The sequence below is a fragment of the Artemia sp. Qi Xiang Cuo genome, chromosome 4 (genome assembly GCF_049724085.1).
Source record: "Artemia sp. Qi Xiang Cuo chromosome 4, ASM4972408v1, whole genome shotgun sequence".
Classification (NCBI taxonomy): Eukaryota; Metazoa; Arthropoda; class Branchiopoda; order Anostraca; family Artemiidae; genus Artemia; species Artemia sp. Qi Xiang Cuo.
The window spans coordinates 74712465-74728981 of record NC_142797.1 but is presented as its reverse complement, the minus strand read 5'-3'; the positions used below and the strand labels follow the sequence as shown (position 1 = coordinate 74728981).

The 16517-nt window shown below is 35.7% G+C and overlaps 1 protein-coding gene across 2 annotated transcripts in view; it reads right to left on the bottom strand.

The window, feature by feature from the left end:
* Nucleotides 1-16517, bottom strand: part of LOC148953429 (sodium-independent sulfate anion transporter-like) — a 52298-nt gene that overhangs the window by 21443 nt on the left and 14338 nt on the right. The window contains exons 2-5 of one of the 2 annotated variants that reach the window (XM_089087678.1): nucleotides 13976-14116; nucleotides 12819-12964; nucleotides 9527-9610; nucleotides 92-259 (exon numbers count right to left, since the gene is read on the bottom strand). In XM_089087678.1, the coding sequence (XP_088943804.1) occupies nucleotides 92-259; nucleotides 9527-9610; nucleotides 12819-12964; nucleotides 13976-14116 (539 nt within the window). The remainder of the gene's footprint in view (nucleotides 1-91; nucleotides 260-9526; nucleotides 9611-12818; nucleotides 12965-13975; nucleotides 14117-16517) is intronic. The other variant, XM_089087679.1, reaches the window with a different exon arrangement.

Sequence of the window (16517 nt, the reverse complement as noted above, 5' to 3'; positions counted from 1 at the left end):
ACCTTAAATCTTAATTAGTAATTATTATAAAAATTGGGCAGCTAAAAAGTAATTCTAGTGTGTAAATTGAATTTGCCAATTTTGGTCTTACCTTTGCTCCAGCATAATCCAGTCGACTGACAAGAGTCAAATCCAAAATCACTGTTTTCACTGTTCCAGCGTTTTTGGCCCTTTTCTTCACTAAGCTTACAAAGTAGTCAGACGAAGGGAAGACTAGATTTTCTCTGGGCCTTACCACCAGTGTGCGTGCATCGTCTTTCTAAAAAATAAAGAAGAAAAAAGTAATTTTTAGACATTTTGTAGTGATGTGATTAAAGCAAAGGAGTCTTGGATACTCGTGATGCAATAAATCGTAGCAGAAATATTGTAAGGGTATTCTTAGTCATAGGAAGCTAGCTCATAAATATACTTTCAGACGGCCTTAGAAAAGCTAGAACGTTGATAACTGAACACAAGGATAGCCCAAAAAAAGTGTCCGTTGGGAAACATTTGCGTGGCCGTCCAGAACGGGGGTGTTTCTGGCTTAATCCTTCGAAGAATATCTTGGTATTATATTCTATGGCTGTCTGAAAGTAGATGTATGAGTTTTCTTCCTATCAGAGGCAACGCTATATCGTTGCCTATAGTAAAGGCCATACGTTTCCAATGTTTTATTATTCATTTATTTATTATTATTTTTTCCCCAGATGCACTTCATATGGAAGGGGTCGTCGTAAAAACTTTAAAGGGGACTCATTCAATTTGAAATTGAGAGTTCTAGTGACCTTTTTAAGAGTCAAAAGTGATTGGAAGGCAACGAACTCCCCTTCCACGCCCACCATTTCCCCAAAAATATCCAATAAAAATTTTGAGATTGCCCTTTTGTTCTACGTAGTTGATTTCCAGATATAATTTATGTTTTTGAGGAGGACACTCCCCCACAGCCCTCAGGGCAAGGGTTGTAAGTTATGCCCTGGGGGCATATAAGCTTTTTATAGAAAACTTTGTCGTTGAAACTTCAAAAAGGGTTCATTAGATTGGATATTCAAAGGCCTAGTGCCCTTTTTAATAGTCGAACGGGATTGGAGGGCAACTAACCCCTGCTCACGCCCACCTTCTCCAAACACATCCAATCAAAATTTTGAGATAACCCATTTGTTCAACGTGGTTGAAAATTCTGGAAATTAAGTCTTTGAGGATGACACCCTTCCCCACAGCCCTCTGGGCAAGGGTTTTAAGTTATTCCCTGGGGGCATATAAGGTTTTTATAAAAAGTGTTGTCGTAGAAACTTCAAAAAGGGCTCATTTGATTGGAAATTTAAATGGCTATTGCCCATTTTAATTGTCGAAAGTGATTGTGAAGTGACTAACACCCCTTTCACGCCCACCATTTCCCCAAAGACATCCAATCAAAATCTTGAAATAGCCATTTTGTTCAACGTAGTGGTGCATATATGGTTCTTATGGAAGGAATGCTCGTATAAACTTCAGAGAGGGCTCATTTGATTGGAAATTGAAAGTTCTAGTTCAATTTTTAAGCGTCAAAAGATATTGGAGGGTAACCAGCCCCTACGCCCTTTTTTCCCAAATGCATCCGATAAAAATTTTGAGATAGCCATTTCGTTAAAAAATATTTCAAAGATCATATACGAAAAACTCCGGTGTCGACACAACCCCCCAGGGCCCGGGGGTGGGCGTTGTAAGTTATGCCCCGGGGGCATATATTGTTCTTATGTAAGGGATGCTCGCATAAACTTCAAAGAGGGCTCGTTTGATTGGAAATTGAAAGTACTAGTTCACTTTTTAAGAGTCAAAAGAGATCGGAGGGCACCTAGCCCCCCTCTTCACGCCTTTTGTTCTCAAACCCATCTGATAAGAGCTTTGAGATAGCCAATTTTTAAAAAATAGTTCAATGACCATATAACGAAAACTCCGGGGTCGACACAGCCCCCCAAGGCCCGAAATTAGGCGTTGTAAGCTATGCCCTGGGGGAATATATGGTTTTTATGGAAGGGATGCTCGTAAAACTTCAGAGAGGGCTAATTTGACTAGAAATTGAAAGATCTAGTTCAGTTTTTGAGAGTCGAAAGAGACTGGAGGTTAACTAGCCCCCACGCCTTTTTTTCCCGAATACATCTTATAAAGATGTTGAGATAGTCATCAAGTTAAAAATTGTTCAAAAGTCAGATAACAAAAACTCAGGTGGCGACACAACCCCCCAGGGCCCGGGGAAAGGTCTTGTAAATTGTGCCTAGTGGCATAAATGGTCCATATGAAAGGGATGATCGTATAAACTTCAGAGAGGGATCATTTGATTGAAAATTGAAAGTTCGAGTTTACTTTTTAATGGTCAAAAGAGATCCGGGGGCAACTAGCCCTCCCCCCACGCCTTCTTTTTCTAAACCCATTTGATGAAAATTTTGATATAGACATTTTGTTTAAAAAAGAAATAGTTCAAAAGTTGGATAAGCAAAACTCCGGTGTCACTAAAACCCTCCAGGGCCCGGAAGAAGGCGTTATAAGTTATTCCCTAAGGGCATGTTTGGTTATTATGAAATGGATGCTCATATAAGCCTCATAGAGGGATTATTTGATTGGAAATTGAAAGTTCTACTTCACTTTTTAAGAGTCAAGAGATTTAAGGGCAACTAGCCCCCCCCCCCCATGTACTTTTTTACAAATACCCATTCGCTACAAATTTTGAGATAGACAGTTTTTTTTAAAAAAGTTTCAAAAATTAGATAAAAAAACTCCGGTTTCATCTCTAACCCCCAGGGCCCAGGGGGTAGGCGTTGTAAGTGTTGTCCTGGGGCGTGTATGGTTCTTATGAAAGAGATGCTCGTATAAACTTCAGAGAGGGCTTATTTGATTGGAAATTGAAAGTTCTAGTTCAGTTTTTAAGAGTCAAAAGATATCCTAGGGCAAATAGCCAAGTCCCCCCTACACACCCTTTTTTCCCCAAGCCTATCCGATAAAATTTTTAAAATAACTATTTCATTAAAAATAATTCAAAGATCAGATAAGAAAAATTCCTGTGTCGACACAACCCCCCAGGGTCCGGAGGCAGGCGCGGTAAATAATGCTCTGTGGACATATATCGTTTTTATGGAAGCGATGCTGGTTTAAGCTTCGGAGAGGATTCATTTGATTGAAAATTGAAAGTTCTCGTTCACTTTTTACGAGTCAAAAGAGATTGGAGGGTAACTAGCCCCCTCCCCCCCCCCTCGACGCTTTAAATGCATCAGATAAAAATTTTGAGATAGATATTTTGTTAAAAATAGTTCAAAGCTCAGATAACAAAAACTCTGCTGTCGACACAGCCCCCCAGGCCCTTTGCGTCATTGGCGGTTTACTGAAAACTATATGCGTCTTGAACAGTATAAATTACATCAAATTGAATATTTGATATATAATGACCCATCAGTTCAAGAATTTATTTTACTCTATTTTTTTTCAATGATGTAAGAACTGGAAAAGAAAATATTTGTAATATAATTCGTTTTCCGTGAAGCGCCAATGACGCAGTAGGCTTTTGGTTTTTATTTACAGTTAAGGAAGGGGGCAGTATCCAAACTCTTGTTTTTAGTGCAACTATATTCGTCTTGAAAAACTTTAGAAAGAACTAATAAATTAAACTGAATATTTGATGCATAATGACATTAATTGCTGAAAGCGCAGTGAGTGAGAACTTTTACAGTGAGAGAAGGAGGCGATGCCCGAACTCTTGTTTGTAGTGATTTTTGTTCGTTTCAAGCTTGATTTGCATATTCAATTTAAGTTTCATTCGTTTTAAGATTTATTTATTCATTTACATTAATATCTGTTGTATATTTGTTTGCATTGATTGTTTATTTAATTTCTGTTCGCTTTAAGCTTCATTTATACTTCAGTAGCAAAATATTCTTTTTCGTTTTAAGCTTGATTTTCATATTCAATCGAAGCATTACTTGCTTTAAGATCTATTTATTCATTTATATTATTACTTGTTGTATGTTTTTCCTATGATTTTTTATTTAATTTGTGTTCGTTTTGGGTTTCATTTGATCTTTAATAGCAATTTCTGGTCGTTTTGAGTTTGAATTTTAACAGTTATTTGTATCTGCTGAGCTCAAGTTTAAAATGGCCTTTACTTTTATTTAAAAAACTTTTCTTTGAATTTTTTTTTTAAACTAAAAATAGAGAGTTCTCCAGAGAAGAAATCTCTGCCTTGGATACTTACGATACTCTTATGTACCTTGGATACTCTTTTTTTTAGCGTCAGGTAAATATAACGTCGGGTCCCCTTTACAACAATCAAACAATTCGTGGTAACGAACTGTAAGTAAGGAGTGACCCGGCTCAATAGTAACCGAAACTCTAAAAAACAGAATTTTGATACCAATAGATATATCAAAATCGCCTGTTTATGCTGATTTCAAATATATAAATTTCATTAAGTTTAGTCTTACCCATCAAAGGCTACGTGCCTGTGAAAATGTTCCTGATTTTTGAAAAAAAGGGGGAAACACCTCATAAAAATTCAAGTGATCTTAATGAAAAGCAAACCATCAGATTCAGCATATCAGAGAACCCTATTATCGAGGTTTCAAGCCTCTATCTAAAAAAATGTGGAATTTTGTATTTTTTGCCTGAAGAAAGATCACGGATGTGTGTTTATTTTTATATAAATATTTTTTCCCCTAGGGGGGATTGTATCGACCCAGTGGTCCGGTAGAGGGCTCATTAAAACGAAAATTAAAATGTCTAGTGCCCTTTTTAAGTGACCGAAAATTGGAGGACAACTAGGTCCCCTCCCCCGCACTTTTTCCCCCAAGATCGTCCGATCAAAATTTCGAGATAGCCATTTTGTCCATCATAGTTGAAAGGCCCAATAACTATGCCTTTGGGGAAAACATGCCCCCCCCCCCACAGCCCTAGAGGAAAGGTCTTTAAGTTATAAATTTGCCCATTGTTTGCAGATAGTATTTGTTATTGGGATGTATGCATATATTTTCAGGTGGTGGGGGGGGGAATTTTCTGCTGGGAGTTCCACGGGGGATTTTTCCATGGGAAGGAAGTTTCCAGGGAGTTTGGATTTTGTCCCAATTCTTTAAGTATGACTCCTGAAACACAAGGGCCATTTAATTAGAACAATAAGACGCTTTTTTAAAAGTAGGCCTACTGAAAAACTTTAGCGTAAAGAGCGAGGTGCTAAGGAGGGGGTAACCCCCCTATATACATAATAGTTTCTGTTCGTTTTAAGTTGTAATGCTGCTCCTTGCTTTCAGTTGAAAAAACTTGATTTTTATATTTAATATAAACAAGAGTTGCTATGTACCAATGCTGACTAAGATTATCTGTTAAAAACACGTAAAAATTAACACACAGGATAAAGACTGGATAATAGGGAAACATTCGGCAACATACTATTAAAAGCTTTAACGAAGTTTCCTATCAAACAGTTCGTGGTAACGAACTGTAAGTAAGGAGCAATGCGGCACAATAGTAACTGAAACTCTAAAAAATGGAATTTCAATATCGGTAGATATATTAAAAGAATCGGCATATTATGTTGATGCCAAATGTATAAGTTTCATTAAGTTTAGTATTACTCATCAACAGTTACGAACTTGAGAAAATTTGCCTGATTTTTGAAAAAGGGGTGCGGGGGAGGGATACCACGTAAAGTCAAGGAACCTTAATAAAAACCACATCATCAGACTCAGCGTATCAGAAAACCCTATTATTAGTAGTTTCAAGCTCCCATCTGCAAATACGTGGAATTTTTTTTTTTTTTTTGCCAGAAGAAAGATCACGGATGTGTGTTTATTTATTTATTTATTTATTTTTTGAGGGGTGATTGCATCGAACCAATAATCCTAGAATATCTAGAAAGGGCTAATTCAAACAAAAAATAAGAGTTCTAGTACCCTTTTTAAGTGACCAAAAAAAATGGAGTACCACTGGCCCCCCTCCCACCCACCTTTTCTCCTAAAAGTCATCTGATCAAAATTCTGAGATGTCCATTTTGTTCAGCATAGTTGTAAAAGACCAGTAAGTATGTATTTAAAGATAATATAACTCTGCACAGCCCCTGGGTAAACGTTTGTAAGTCATGAAATTTGCCCATTATTAACGTATAGTATTTCCTATTGGGAAGTATACAGACATTTTCCGGGGAGGAGGGAGAACTTTATGCAAGGAGAATTTTTAACGAGGATAATTTTCCGTTGTGAGTGTAGTTCCCGGGGAGGGAACTTTCCCAGGAAAATTTAACACCGAGGGACTTTGTCAGGATTTCTAAATGAAATTCTTTTTATTTGTCTACCTTTCTCTTTGCCGACTCAATTTTACATGCGGAGATATTAAGAGAAATTGTCCGGTGAAAATATTTACCGAGTTGAAAATTTCTAGAGTATCTTTTCGTAGGTGGGGGATTTCCATCGGGAGAAATTCTCCACAGGGGAGTTTTCCACAGAAAAAATTTTCCAATGAAAATTTTCTACAGGAGGACCTTTCTACTCGGGGGCGGGGGAGGGTATTTGTGGGAAAAATTTCCCACGGAAGGGGGATTTTCGGCATGAATTTAAAAGTAATCAGAAATAAAAATCCTTTTCAAATGAAAGTGGGCTAAGAAGAAAATTTCAGCCGGAACCATCCGCAAGAAATTTTCCGGGAGTAATTTTTAGCTAGAATGGAATTGTTTAGGGGGGGGGGAATTTTACTGGTGAAGGGAATTTTATATTGGAATCACTTTACATTGAGGGATTTACCGCGAGGAGAAGGAGTATTCCATGGATCAGGGAGCCAGATTCCCGACATTATTTAAAAAAGAGCAGAAATTAAGTAAAAATAAAGGTTTTTTCAACTGAAAGTGGGGAGCCACATCAAAACTTAAAATGAACAAAAATTATTACATACATGAGAGGGGTTGCTTCCTCCTCAATACCTCGCTTCCAGAGAAAATTTTACAAGGGAAAAACTTTGCCAAAATTAATATGCAAATTTCGTTTTAATTTTTCATGTGCAGTGATCCAAATTTGAACTTGCATAAGTTGAAATACGTTCAGAAATTAAATATAAACAAAACAAGTTTTTTTTTTAACTGAAAGTAAGGAGCGACATTAAAATTAAAAACCAACATAAATTATTCCGTATATGAAAGGGGCTGGCCCCTCCTCAACGCCCCGCTCTTTATGCTAAATTTTGACTCTTTGTCACAACTGTACTTTTTAAAGTAATAAAAAACTTTAGCGTTAAGAGCGGGGCGTTGAGTAGGGGACAGCTCCTTTCATATACTGAATAATTTCTTTTCGTTTTAAATTTTAATGTTGATCCTTACTTTCATTTAAAAAGATTTTTTTATATATATAATCAAACTGTTCGTGTTAACGAAAAACGAACTGTAAGTCCTGTTAGGCAGCGAATCGGCTCAACAATAGACTAACCGAAACTCTAAAAAAAAGAATTTTGACATTAAGAGATATATCAAGAGAATCTACTTATTATGATGATTCTAAATAAATAATATCAAATTTAATATTACGCATCAAAACCCAAGAGCCTGAGAAAATTCACCTGATTTTTGAAATAGGGAGGAAACACCCCCTGGAATTCAAGATATCTTAGTGAAAACAAAACCATCAGGTTCAGCGTATCAGAACCCTACTGTAGAAGTTTCAAGCTCCTATATACAAAAATGTGGAATTTTGCTATTTTTGCCAGAAGACAAATCACGGATGTATGTTTGTTTTTTATTTGTTTTTTTTCCGGGGGTTATTTTATTGAAATAATAGCCCTATAAGATCAGGAGAGGGTGCATTCAAACAGAAATTTAAATTCTGTTAAACGGAAACGGACCATTTTGCTCAGTATAGTTGAAAGATCAAATAATTATGTCTTAAGGGGTAAAATGAGCCTCCACTGTCCGTGGGGAGAGGTCTGTAATTTATGAAATTTGCCCATTGTTTACATATAGTATTTGTTATTGCTAAGTATGTATACATTATTCGGTGGAGGGGGGATTTTGTGCTTTGGGTTGATTTACATTGGGAGGATCACAAGGCAATTTTCTTCATCATAGTTGAAAGGCCCAATAACTATGCCTTTGGATATAACATGACCACCACAGTCCCAGGGGAAAGGTATCTAAGTTGCAAAATTTGTCCATTGGTTACACATAGTATTTATCTTTGGGAAGTAGCCTATGCACACATTTTCAGGTAGGGGGGGCGAATTTTCTGTTGTTTTTTTTTACGGGAGAATTTTCCATGGGGAGGGAAGTTTCCGGGGGATAAACTTGTCAGGGAAAATTTTACACTGAGGGAATTTACCTGAATTCCTATAAAAAATTATTTTTATATGTCTTGCTTTCTCTTGTCTTTCTCAATTTTACGCGTGGAGCTGTTAAGAGTAGTTGTCAGCTAGAATGGAATTGTCTGGTGGGAATTTTTCTGGTGGTTGGGGAGGGGGGGGGTATTTTATGATGGAAGAACTTTACATGGAGGGATTTTCCGGGAGGGAAAAGAGTTTTCCATGGAGCAGGGAGCCGGATTTCCCGGCAATATTTTAAAAAAAGCAGAAATTAAATAAAAAATCAGGTTTTTAGCACATCAAAACTTAAAACGAACAGAAATTATTACGTATATGAGGGGGCTAACCCCTTGTCAATACCATGCTTCCAGAGGAAATTTTACAAGGGAGAAACTTTGCCAAAATTGATATGCAAATTTGGTTTTGATTTTTCATGTACGGTGAGCCAAATTTGAACCTGCATTTATTGAAAAACTTTCAAATATTAAGTATAAACAAAACATTTTTTTTTGTTTAACGAAACTAAGAAACAACATTAAAATTTAAAACGAACAGAAATTATTCCGTTTATGAAAGCGGCTGTCCGCTCCTCAATGTCCCGCTCCTTACGCTAAGGTATATATATATATATATATATATATATATATATATATATATATATATATATATATATATATATATATATATATATGTATATATATATATATATATATATATATATATATATATATATATATATATATATATATATATATATATATATATATATATATATGTGTGTGTGTGTGTGTGTGTGTGTGTGTGTGTGTGTGTGTGTGTGTGTGTGTGTGTGTGTGTGTGTGTGTGTGTGTGTGTGTGTGTGTGTGTGTGTGTGTGTGTGTGTGTGTGTGTGTGTGTGTGTGTGTGTGTGTGTGTGTGTGTGTGTGTGTGTGTGTGTGTGTGTGTGTGTGTGTGTGTGTGTGTGTGTGTGTGTGTGTGTGTGTGTGTGTGTGTGTGTGTGTGTGTGTGTGTGTGTGTGTGTGTGTGTGTGTGTGTGTGTGTGTGTGTGTGTGTGTGTATATATATATATATATATATATATATATATATATACAAGTCAATTACTTCTAATTTTGCAAAAAAATAGTCTGAAAATAGAACCGACATCACCAGGGAGAAGCTATTTTCGCTAGTGTTATTTTGATTTTGTTACAGATAGTTACTTTCTGTTGATTCTTTCTATCAGCATCTTCTGTTGCACAATAGATGTACTTACCTCAGACAGCCACATCTGCATTTTCTGGTCTACAAAATGACAGTTGAGAAGACTTGTAGCTTCACCTTCAACAGCATTAGGACTCTACAATATAATTAAATTAAAAATAACAAAGTTTTTCCAAAAAAAGTAAAGAGCAAATTTAAAAATTTAAAATGAGCAGGAATTAGTTTATATAAGATGTCAAACCTAAAACGAGCAGAAATTACTATTAATGAAAAAAATAGAATATGTATAAAACAGAATTTTAAAATCACTAGGAATTCAAAATTAAAAAAAAGGAAAATTACCACAAGTAGGGCTGATATTGCCTTCAGAATTTCCTCTGCAAAAAGGCTAGAGTGGCATTCGGTACAGAAAACTAAATAATTTTTTTTTATAAGTATGAAACGAGCGGATTTAAAAGAAAGAAAACATTGACGAAACTAAGCTTAATTTAAATTTTTTTTAAAATAACAAAGATTGGTACACATACAATGTTTCGATGTATCTTCTTGCAACGGAGTATCCTTTTGCCAGTACCGACCCCCCCCCCCCCCCCAAAAAATGGCTAGAGTACCATTTTATCTTTACTCAAAAATAAATATTTAGCTTAAATTGAAAGTTGTATTTTAATGCCTTTGTAAAGAGGAAACAAAGAAATTTTTATACATTTGTATATCAATGAAAATATATTGCATATTAAACTCGTAAAACCAAATATGTTTTTCAAACGTTGAAATGAAGAATTCCCGGAGAGTTAGGTAGCGTTTGGTTTCTAAACTTTATAACGAAAAAAAAAACCTCAAAAAATGTTCTGTTTAGTAAAGTGGAAAATGGCACTGAAGTCTAGTGGGTGATACAGGGCGGCAAAACTACTTTTAGTATTGATATTTTATATTTGTTGTAAGTTTAGCTTCATTGTCCATTTTGATTTTGTTCATTTCAGGTTTCATGACTTCATTTGTAGTATTTCTGCTCATCTTTAGTTTCACATCTGTTATAACATAATTTCTGCTGTTTTTTTTTGTATTAATTTGCTCCTCGTGGAAAAACTTTGTTTTTTTCAATTTAATTTTTGTTCGTTTTTATTGACAAAACTTTTATAAAATTTAAAATAGCCATATAGACGAATGCTTTTATCAATATTACCAGTTAAAGCTAATTGATGGTAAAAAGGTTGTAGCAGTGTCGTAATAGGAATTCTCACGGCGGGAGAAGTTAGGGAGGAGTTACCACAAAATTGTTTGGACTTCTACACTGTAATAGTACCCTGGGATTTGGAGTAAAAAATTACAGAAATACTTAAATACCAGCTTTGGCGAATCTAATTAAATATCGTTAAGATAAATATCTTAAGGTGCTAAATCCTGAAGTTATGCTATAGCTACAATACAAGCCTCAGATTCACCGTTAATGATTTCTATTTGATCTTGAGTAAAAAGTTATGCAAAATGTCTAGAAATCCCAAATTTGGGCGAGGTGTTCCTTGTTTCAGGAAATCATACTGTGATCTTAATCAGTTACTGTAATATTTTGTTTAACTATAAAAGACCAACCCTTTGATAGTCCCTGAATGGTCACAATTAGATGTATCTGCAACATGTCTATAATTACAGCGTAAATCAAATTGATCAATTATTTCGCCAGTTAGCAGGAATATGGTTGGGAGGGTGGATTTTTGAATTCCCTCCTTTACTGTAGGTTGAAAATTTTGCTTCACTCTGATTTCAATAGAGTATGACACATTCACCACATTAAAAACTTGCACTAAAATCGCTTGGATTTTAGACGTCTGCATTGCAATATTAGCCTTCGATGTATAAGCAGGAAGCTTGGGTTTTCTTCTATAGCTAATTCGGTGGAAATCAAACATCATTTATGAGACATCTCCCTTGTATATCTTGAAATGAGAAAATCATGCATGTTGCTAAAGCCAAAATTTAATCTCCGAGTACCCTTCCTCGATCGGTCCTGAAAATTGGCGTTGACTTGTTTTGACTTTGAACGCGTATATTTCAAAAGTTGCCTCAGAGGCGTAAGCAACATGCTAAAATTTGGGGAGTTTTTTTTTATCTTGAAAGTTTCAATGTATATAGACTGGAACAAAGAGACCTTAGCGAAGCAAAAGAAAAAGAAAAACTACGTTGCTCACGTTCGTGACAAGAAATCGTAATTATTGTTCAACGACTGACTTGAAACTTACACAGCTTTTTGGTATGGCCAGGGGAGAATATAAAAGAAAGAAAGAAAAAAACAAAACAAAAAAAAACAATGACACTCTAGCTTTTTAAGATTTGAAGGGGCGATAGAACCATTTTTGCTTGATGAAATTTCTGAGATTATTTTCGTTCGACTTGATTACTAACTTTAATTTTATATCAGAAGAAACCCTAAATATAATATTAAAAAAGGTAGAAACTAAGCAAAAGCTAGCTTTTATTGAATCAAATTAAAGAGCGTTGAAAAACACAAGAATAATACAATTTTTTGATAATGAGAGATGGTGCGCTGCCGCCCTCTAGTTAAATGGCTGGCAGCACTCTTTATAAAATAAGATAGTTAGTGTTATTTTAAGTTTGAAAATCACGTACAACTAACGGTTCAATTGGTACAAATCCTGTTATTTATTTTTATTGGAAAACTATAACAAAATATCTGGATATTTTGGTCACATACACAGTGGCTGTCATCAGAAGATAAATTGAACATCATTCTTCAGTTTCATGTAAAGAAAGTGGTTAATCAAAACAAGACTGAAGAAACCTTGTGTAATAGACGTTAATCGATGGACCATGCAGATAAAGCAGTGATTGAATCAGCCAAAAAATTAAAAAAAGAGTAGTGCATGCAGAATAATGACTGTCATATTTGAAGTCTATTTTATTTTACTGTAGCTATGCTTAGATTCGGTAATTAAAGAAGAGCTTTGTGACAGAGCTTTTTTAAGCTAGCCTTATAGCCCACACTTTAAAGACAAATAAATTTTATTGTTTGGTTTATTGCGGTTTTTTTCTACCTATTATACTTCTCAATGTATTTGGAAGTTTCTTCTTTTTTCATCTTACATTTTGTTCGCTTTTCAAACTAATAGGAATAGGTCAAGAGACTGGTTTTCTTAATGGCAATTTCATTTGTTGTATTTTGGCTCTTAAAAGAAAAAAAATGAAACGAAGATTATAGTAAGAGTAAAAATTAACCCAAGGCAAATTCTTCAGCTTTTCTAGTCTCCTCTAAAATTTACAATGCGTGACAGAACTCCTCTTCAGTTACCATGGAAGTTTTTACAGTGAAAAAAAAAAAAAAAACCAACCTCTGAAATATCAATGGAAACTCTCGGTCTGGCGTTGCCAAAGGACATAATCAGAATATGGACTGCTGCTCCTATGATAATAGCAAGTTCAAGGTTAAGCACGAGTCCCACGATGAAAGTAGTAAATAGTGGTACTAGATCCGCTTCTGAAAAATAATTTTCGTTATGATAATAATTTCTTTTGAAAAATAAATCTATTGAATTGTAATAAATAAAAAGATTGACGCAAGAACCAGAACAGACATTTTAAAATAATTGCTATCTTAAAATGTCTGCCAGGCAAAAAATCTGAAGAGTATAATCCTAAAGTTAAAGATTTCTTAATTAGAATAAAGTTTAAGCATATAATGTAAGCTTGATCTGAAATATCAATAGAGACTCTTGGCCTAGCGTTACCAAAGGACATGATTAGAACATTTGTCTCTGAAAAATAAGTTTCCTAATGATGACAATTTCTTCAGGAAAATAAAACTTTTGAATCTAAATAAACAAAGAATTGGTGCAAGAACCAGAATAAACTATTAAAAAATAGTTTCTATCTTAAACTATCTGACAGGCAAAAACTCTGAAGGACATAATGTCACAGTTAAAGATTTCTTAAATTAGTAAATAAATGGTTAAATAATGTAAGCTTACACGGAGCTTGTAGTATGTTCTAAAACACTTAAACTGAGAAGATCATCAGTCAATATCATTTATATTAACATAATATGATACGCGATGAGGATAAACACAATCGATACAGCAACGAATCTCTAAAAGTTTTGCTTAGGTATAGGCCAATACTGAAATTTTGAAATATTGAAAATTCTAGTTAAGTAGGACGTTCAAAATTTGCGACTGCAGAGCTCCTGTATAAGTTTTCGTCTTTGCAAAAATCTTTTCATTGTATCTAATGACACCTGCAATCAAAACTACAAGTTCCATCAAATCGGAAAAAAAATAATAAGAAATATACTATCGATGTCTGCTTGAATAGGTACTTTGATAGTGGTACTATTCACAGCATATATAAAACCCTGTTACTATGAGTCTTAGTTAAGATCAAATTAGTTCAGATCCACTCTAACTAAGATTTACCATTAAGATTCCCTTCAAAAAGCCCCACAATATTAAAAAAAATGGAAATACAGATCAAAACAGCTAAAAGTACTCACTATTTGTTCTCCACATGGGCAGTACGACATGGTATTCAACCATTGCTATGACCGCCCCAATGATGACTGCTGCCAAACTTGACTTTGTAATATAATAGAAGTAAGGTGTCAAAAATGCAACAGCAAGTACGATGAGCGTTCCTAGAAGTCAATTCAACTTTACTTTGACCAGGGGCAAATGATTGAATCATCCTTAATAGTTTAAATAAAATAGTTTCCTAATAGTCTGCGAATCTATCTCACCTGGATACAAATACTGAGCTCTGAGGTTACTGTAATTCCAAAATTGATTATTAATTGATTTTTATTTTAACATTAATAAGGTGGTCTAAGATCAAGAAGCTGCTACATCTAAAAATGAGGCATGGTAAGCAAGTAATAGCTTTGATAGTAAATAGTATGCTGCATGCAATCTACCATTCTAGAAATAAAACACATAAAACAAAAACGGATCCTTATTTATTCACGCAGAAATACAATATTCTAATTTTTACTGTCCAGTTCTAAATTCTTATGTTGAAATCCAAGATAAAGTAAATGGGTACTTATATACGCCCTCTTATATACGCACCCATACGCACTCTTTTCCTCAAATACATCCGATCAAAATTTTGAGATGGCCATTTTGTTCAATAGTTTAAAGATCAGATAACGAAAACAGGGTCGACTCAGCCTCCCAGAGCCCGGGGGAAAGTGTTGTAGGTTATTCCCCGGGGATATATAAAGTTCTTCTTAAGAGGTAGTCGTAAAATTTTCAGAGGGGGCTCATTTGATTGGAAATTGAAAGTTCAAATTTTATTTCTAAGAGTCAAAAGTGTTCGGAGGACAACTAGACCCCCCTCCCCCGACACACACACACACAAAAACAAACTAAGAATAAACAACAGACAATCAATAAGTCTCAAACACAGTGAAAAACACAGACAAACACACACACTCTCACTCATACTCACACACAGACACACACACACACAAACACACATACACACACACCCACCAACACACAGACACACACACCGACAAACACACCGTCCCCCAGACAGCCCCAGCCACAGTCACACAGACAAACAGAGACACAGACACAGACACACAGAAACAGAGACACAGACACACACACACACACACACAGACACACAGACACACACACAGACACAGACACAGACAGACACAGACACAGGTCAAAATTTTGAGATAAAACAAAAACTTCAAGGTCGATACAAACCTCAGAGCCAAGTGCCAAGTGTTGCAAGTTATGCCCCGGGGGAATATGTGGTTTTTATGGTAAGGGTGGCTGTATAAACTTCGCAAGAGGCTCGCTTGATTGGAAATTGGAAGTTATAATTCCCTTTTTGTAAGAGTAAAAAGTCATCGGGGGGCAACTGGTCCCCCGAGCCTGCTTTTCCCCAAAAGCATCTGATTAGAGTTTTGATATAGCCATTTTGTTCAAAATAGACCGAAGATCATATAACAAAACCTCCAGGGTTGACCCAGCACCCAGAGGCCTGGAGCAAATGTCGTAGGTTATGTCCCAAGGGGAAATAAGGTTTTTGTGGAAAGAGTGGTCGTATAAACTTTGGAGGGGGCTCATTTAATTAGAAATTGAAAGGTCTAGTTCCATTTTAACAGTAAAAAAATATCGGAGTACAACAAGCCCCCCTCTACTTCATAAACCTTATATCATATAACAATGCCCCCGGGACTATGACAGCCCCCAGAGACCGGGTTCAAGGGTTGTAACCCATTCCCTGGGACATAAAAGATTTAATAGGGGATGGTCGGACAAACTACAGAGGGGGACCATTTGATTGGAAATTGAATGTTCCAGTTCCTTTTTCAAGAGTCAAAAGTGATCGGAAGGTACCCCCCCTCTTCCCTCTAGGGGGTGGTGGTGGTGTAAGCTTAGCCTCGAGGGTATAATAAGGTTTTATGAAAAAGGTGCTCGCATAAACTTGGGAGTAAGCTCATTTGATTGGAATTTGAAAGTTCCATTTCCCTTTTATAGAGTCAAAAGTGATCAGAGGGAAACTAGCTCCCCCTTAACACCCTGTTTTTCCCAAATGCATCCGATCTAACTTCTATGATAGTAATTTTGTTCAAAATAGTCCAAAGATCATATAATAATGCCTTTGGGGTTAACAATATCCCCAGAACCCCTCGGCAAGGGCTATAAGCCATGCCTAAGGGTCATATTAGGTTTCTATGCAAGCGGTGGTCGTATAAACTTTGAAGGAAGTTTATTTGGTTGAATATTGAAAGTTCTTGTTTCTTATTAAGAATCAAAAATGTCGGAGGGTAAATAACCCCAAGTCCTCTTTCCCAAAATGTATCAAATACAAATTGTTCTAAATTGTTCAAAATATTTCAAAGATCATATAGCAATGCCCCCAGGGTTGGCACGACCCCGCAGAGGCCGGGGTGTGGGTTGTAAGTTATAGCCCGGGGGCAAATAAGGTTTTTATTGAAGATATGGTCATATAAACCTTGGAGCAGGCTCATTTCATTGGATATTGAAAGTTTTATTTCCCCATTTTAAGAGACAAAA